Genomic DNA, 5,000 nt, shown 5'->3' with positions numbered 1-5,000 from the left:
CATAGGCAGCACACTATATATCTGATCCTTACATAGGCAGCTCACTATAGATCTGATCACTACATAGGCAGCTCACTATAGATCTGATCACTACATAGGCAGCTTCAGTGGCTCGCGAGGGTTTGTTCGGAGCCTGTGTTTCTCTGCTCTGCATTAATAACCCTGCAGATTCAAGGAATGCCTCTCTCTCTCTCTCTCTCTCTCTCTCTCTCTCTCTCTCTCTCTCTCTCTCTCTCTCTCTCTCTCTCTCTCTCTCTCTCTCTCTCTCTCTCTCTCTCTCTCTCTCTCTCTCTCTCTCTCTCTCTCTCTCTCTGCATGTTGGCTGGATCTCTTCTCTTGTTCTAGCTGCCATTATTGTGACACAGCTCACCACGCCATATGTGCGAATCGCACCCGCTGCCGGCGACAGCCAACTAACAGGTCAGAACTTACACCAGCCACCTCACTCTGTGTGTGAGTGTGAGAGTGTGTGTGTGAGAGTGAGAGTGTGTGAGCATGAATGTGAGTTTGAGAGGGAGAGTGAGTGTGAGCATGAGTGCGTGAGCATGAGAGTGAGCATGAATGTGAGTGTGAGCTTGAGAGTGAGCATGGGAGTGTGAGAGGGAGTGTGAGCATGATAGTGAGTGTGAGCATGAGAGTGAGTGTGAGCATGAGTGTGTGAGCATGAGAGTGAGTGTGAGCATGAGTGTGTGAGAATGAGAGTGAGCATGAATTTGAGTGTGAGCTTGAGAGTGAGCATGAGAGTGTGAGTGTGAGAGTGAGCATGAGAGTGTGAGTGTGAAAGTGAGCATGATAGTGAGTGTGAGTGTAAGCATGAATGTGAGTGTGAGCTTGAGAGTGAGCATGAGAGTGTGAGAGTGAGCATGAGAGTGAGTGTGATCTTGAGAGTTCAATTGGAGTGAGGATGTGAGTGTGAGCGTGAGTGTAAGTGAGTGAGTGTGAGCATGAATGTGAGTGTGAGCTTGAGAGTGAGCATGAGAGTGAGTGTGATCTTGAGAGTTCAATTGGAGTGAGGATGTGAGTGTGAGCGTGAGTGTAAGTGAGTGAGTGTGAGCATGAATGTGAGTGTGAGCTTGAGAGTGAGCATGAGAGTGTGAGAGTGAGCATGAGAGTGAGTGTGATCTTGAGAGTTCAATTGGAGTGAGGATGTGAGTGTGAGCGTGAGTGTAAGTGAGTGAGTGTGAGCATGAATGTGAGTGTGAGCTTGAGAGTGAGAGTAAGCATGAGAGTGTGAGTGAGCATGAGAGTGAGTGTGATCTTGAGAGTTCAAGTGAGAGTGAGCATGAGAGTGTGAGTGTGAGAGTGAGCATGAGAGTGTGAGAGTGAGTGTGAGCATGAGAGTGTGAGAGTGAGTGTGAGAGTGAGCATGAGAGTGTGAGTGTGAGAGTGAGTATGAGAGTGTGAGAGTGAGCGTGAGTGAGTGTGAGCATGAATGTGAGTGTGAGCTTGAGAGTGAGAGTGAGCATGAGAGTGTGAGAGTGAGTGTAAGTGAGTGATTGTGAGCATGAATGTGAGTGTGAGCTTGAGAGTGAGCATGAATGTGAGTGTGAGCATGAGAGTGAGCATGAATGTGAGAGTGAGCATGAGAGTGTGAGAGTGAGTGTGAGAGTGATTTTGAGTGAGTGAGTTTGAGCATGAATGTGAGTGTGAGTTTGAGAGTGAGCATGAATGTGAGTGTGAGCTTGAGATTGAATGAGTGTGAGTGTGAGAATAAGTTTGAGAGTGAAAGTGAAAGTGAGTGAGAGTGTGAGAATAAGTTTGAGAGTGAAAGTGAGTGAGAGTGTGAGAGTCAGTTTGAGTGTGAGTGAGAGAGTGAGTGTGAGAGTGAGTGTGAGAATGAGGTTGAGAGTGAATTTGAGTGTGAGTGTGAGAGTGAGTTTGAGTGTGAGAGTGTGTGAGAGTGTGTGTGAGAGTGAGTGTGAGAGTGAGTTTGAGTGTGAGAGTGAGAGTGAGTGTGAGTGTGAGTTTGAGAGAGTGATTGTGAGTGAGTGTGAGCATGAAAGTGAGCATGAATGTGAGTGTGAGCTTGAGAGTGAGTGAGAGTGAGTGTGAGTATAAGTTTGAGAGTGAAAGTGAGAGAGTGTGAGAGTCAATTTGAGCGTGAGTGGGAGAGCTAGTGTGAGAGTGTGTGTGAGAGTGAGTGTGAGTGTGAGAATGAGTTTGAGAGTGAGTTTGAGAGTGAATTTGAGTGTAAGAGTGAGTTTGAGTGTGAGAGTGTGTGTGAGAGAGAGTATGAGAGTGAGTTTGGGTGTGAGAATAAGTTTGAGAGTGCGAGTGAGAGAGAGTGTGAGAGTGAGTGAGTGTGAAAGTGAGTGTGAGAATAAGTTTGAGAGTGCGAGTGAAAGAGAGTGTGAGAGTGTGAGTGTGTGTGAGAGTAAGTGTGAGAATGAGTTTGAGAGTGAGAGAGAGTTTGAGTGTGAGAGTGAGTGTGAGAGTGTGTGTGAGAATGAATTTGAGAGTTCAAGTGAGAGGGACTGTGAGAGTGACTGTGAGAGTGAGTGTGAGAGTGAGTGTGAGAGTGAGCATGAGAGTGGGTGTGATCTTGAGAGTTCAAGTGAGAGTGAGCATGAGAGTGGGAGTGTGAGAGTGAGCATGAGAGTGTGAGAGTGAGTGTCAGAGTGAACATGAGAGTGACTGAGAGTGAGTGTGAGAGTGAGAGTGGGCATGAATGTGAGTGTGAGAGTGTGAGAGTGAGTGTGAGAGGGACTGTGAGAGTGAGAGTGGGCATGAATGTGAGTGTGAGAGTGTGAGTGTGAGAGTGAGTGTGTGAGTGTGTGTGAGAATGAGTTTGAGAGTGAGAGTGAGAGAGAGTGTGAGTGTGAGAGTGTGTGTGAGAATGAGTTTGAGTGAGAGTGAGAGAGAGAGTGTGAGTGTGAGAGTGTGTGTGAGAATGAGTTTGAGAGTGAGAGTGAGAGACAGTGTGAGCGTGAGAGTGACTGTGAGAGTGAGAGTGAGAGACAGTGTGAGCGTGAGAGTGACTGTGAGAGTGAGAGTGAGAGACAGTGTGAGCGTGAGAGTGACTGTGAGAGTGAGAGTGAGAGACAGTGTGAGCGTGAGAGTGACTGTGAGAGTGAGAGTGAGAGACAGTGTGAGCGTGAGAGTGACTGTGAGAGTGAGAGTGAGAGACAGTGTGAGCGTGAGAGTGACTGTGAGAGTGAGAGTGGGCATGAATGTGAGTGAGAGTGAGTGAGAAAGTCAGTGTAAGAGTGAGAGTGAGCATGAATGTGAGATTGTGAGTGAGTGAGTGAGTGAGTGAGTGAGTGAGTGTGTGTTTGTGTGCGAGTGTGAGAGTGAGTGATTGAGTGATTGAGTGAGTGAGTGAGTGAGTGAGTGAGTGAGTGAGTGAGTGAGTGAGTGAGTGAGTGTGTGTGTTTGTGCGAGTGTGAGAGTGAGTGAGTGTGTGTGTGTGTTTGTGTGTGAGTGTGAGAGTGAGTGAGTGAGTGTGAGAGTGAGTGAGTGTGTGTGTGTGGGCATGTTTTTGTGACATATGAGGACCCAAATGTGTATAATGCCATGGGTATGACACAGGTATTACAGGAGAGGGTGAAATATGAGGACATTACCCATGGCCCCACTTTACAAAAGGCTTATAAATCACACAGGAGGAGTTTTTATGAGAAAGTAAAAATGCAGAATGTTTCCTGTGATGGGTAGGTTTTAGTGTGTGTGTGTGTGTAGTGTCTGTATGTGTGTGTGACCCGTGATTGCATGTTTAGTTGTGTTTGATGATTGGTTTAAGCTGTGAATGGACGCAGGTTGAAAAGGTAATTGAGTATTTTCAGGGCTCCGTCCGTCTGATGAGCTTTATTTGATCTGCTGTTTGCTTCCCACAGAAGGTCACTTTCCATCAGCTGGATCTGCGCGCTCAATACACACATTTACTGCACAAAACAAACGTGGAGCAGGAGTCACGGAATTAGCTGCTTTTTATTCAGCGCTGATGTCGGTCGAGGGAATCAATGTGACCCCACACACCGCAAAAAATGCTCTTCTACTCAGTGTTTTTGTCTTGTTTCTAGTCTAAATATCAAAAAACTCTTAAAACAAGAAGTATTTACTAGACAAGCAAAAGTAATTGTCTTGTTTTGGGGGAAAATAACTCAAAATGAAGAGAGTTTTTGATTAGAATAAGATAAATAATCTTAATTCAAACAGAAAAACAAGATTATTTTTCTCACCCCATTGGGTGAATTTGCCATTTGCCTTTTTCAAGACAAAAATACTGAGTAGAAACGTATTTTTTGCAGTGTGAACCCCAAACCAAAGAGCGTTTGCAGAGCACCACAAACACATCCCGCTCGAGTTACATTTCAGTATTCCCATTCCTGCAGGATTCATCCCGGAGTCGCTTCACTGCGGATCTGTTAGGATCGATGTCTTCCACAGATGAACAGTGAAGAGAATATTGGCTTGTTTTTAATAAAAACCTTATGACTGATCCTTCGAAAAACATCTCTGTTGAATCACTGCAACTGAATCAGTGAGTCATGCGATTCAGTGAGTCATGTGATTTAGTGAGTGGTGATATTCAAAATCGTGTGATTCAGTCAGTCATGATTCAGTGAATCGTGTGATTCAAAATCGTTTGATTCAGTGAGTCATGATTCAGTGAATTGTGTGATTCAGTGAGTCATGCGATCCACTGAGTCATGTGATTTAGTGAGTGGTGTGATTCAAAATTGTGTGATTCAGTGAGTCGTGTGATTCAGTGAGTCATGTGATTCAGTGGTTTGAGCTAGTTTGAGCTGGTTTGAGCTAGTTATGGCTGGTTTGAGCTGGTTTGGGCTGGCTTGAGCTGGTTTGGGCTGGCTTGGCACAGATCTGTCTTCATTGTGCTGAGGTTCTGTGCGTCAGCCAATCAGAGACTGGTTTGCTGTTCCAGGTGCTGCGACCCGGAAGCCTGATGCCGTGGAGCCGGAGAAACAGACGGACCATACGGTGAAGATCGCCGGGGTCATCGCCGGCATCCTGCTCTTCGTCATCATCTTCCTCGGCGTGGT

General features: G+C 46.0%; 2 protein-coding genes across 11 annotated transcripts in view; both read left to right on the top strand.

Moving 5' to 3' along the window:
• The window catches only part of ptprma (protein tyrosine phosphatase receptor type Ma), a 357,435-nt gene that overhangs the window by 155,070 nt on the left and 197,365 nt on the right, over nt 1-5,000 (top strand). For 7 of the 10 annotated variants that reach the window (XR_010901392.1, XM_067434739.1, XM_067434742.1 and 4 more), the window contains exons 14-15: nt 346-420; nt 4,883-5,000. The exon at nt 4,883-5,000 is cut by the window's right edge and continues 18 nt beyond it. Coding sequence is in view for 9 of the 10 variants with exons in the window: in XM_067434739.1 (XP_067290840.1) it covers nt 346-420; nt 4,883-5,000 (193 nt within the window). In the remaining variant the exon portion in view is untranslated. The remainder of the gene's footprint in view (nt 1-345; nt 421-4,882) is intronic. The other 3 variants (XM_067434746.1, XM_067434745.1, XM_067434743.1) reach the window with 1 other exon arrangement.
• The window catches only part of lrrc30a (leucine rich repeat containing 30a), a 327,751-nt gene that overhangs the window by 173,921 nt on the left and 148,830 nt on the right, over nt 1-5,000 (top strand). The window lies entirely within an intron of this gene.

This window comes from Pseudorasbora parva, chromosome 24, assembly GCF_024679245.1.
Source record: "Pseudorasbora parva isolate DD20220531a chromosome 24, ASM2467924v1, whole genome shotgun sequence".
NCBI classification, from domain to species: Eukaryota; Metazoa; Chordata; class Actinopteri; order Cypriniformes; family Gobionidae; genus Pseudorasbora; species Pseudorasbora parva.
This window is presented reverse-complemented; position numbering and strand designations above follow the sequence as displayed.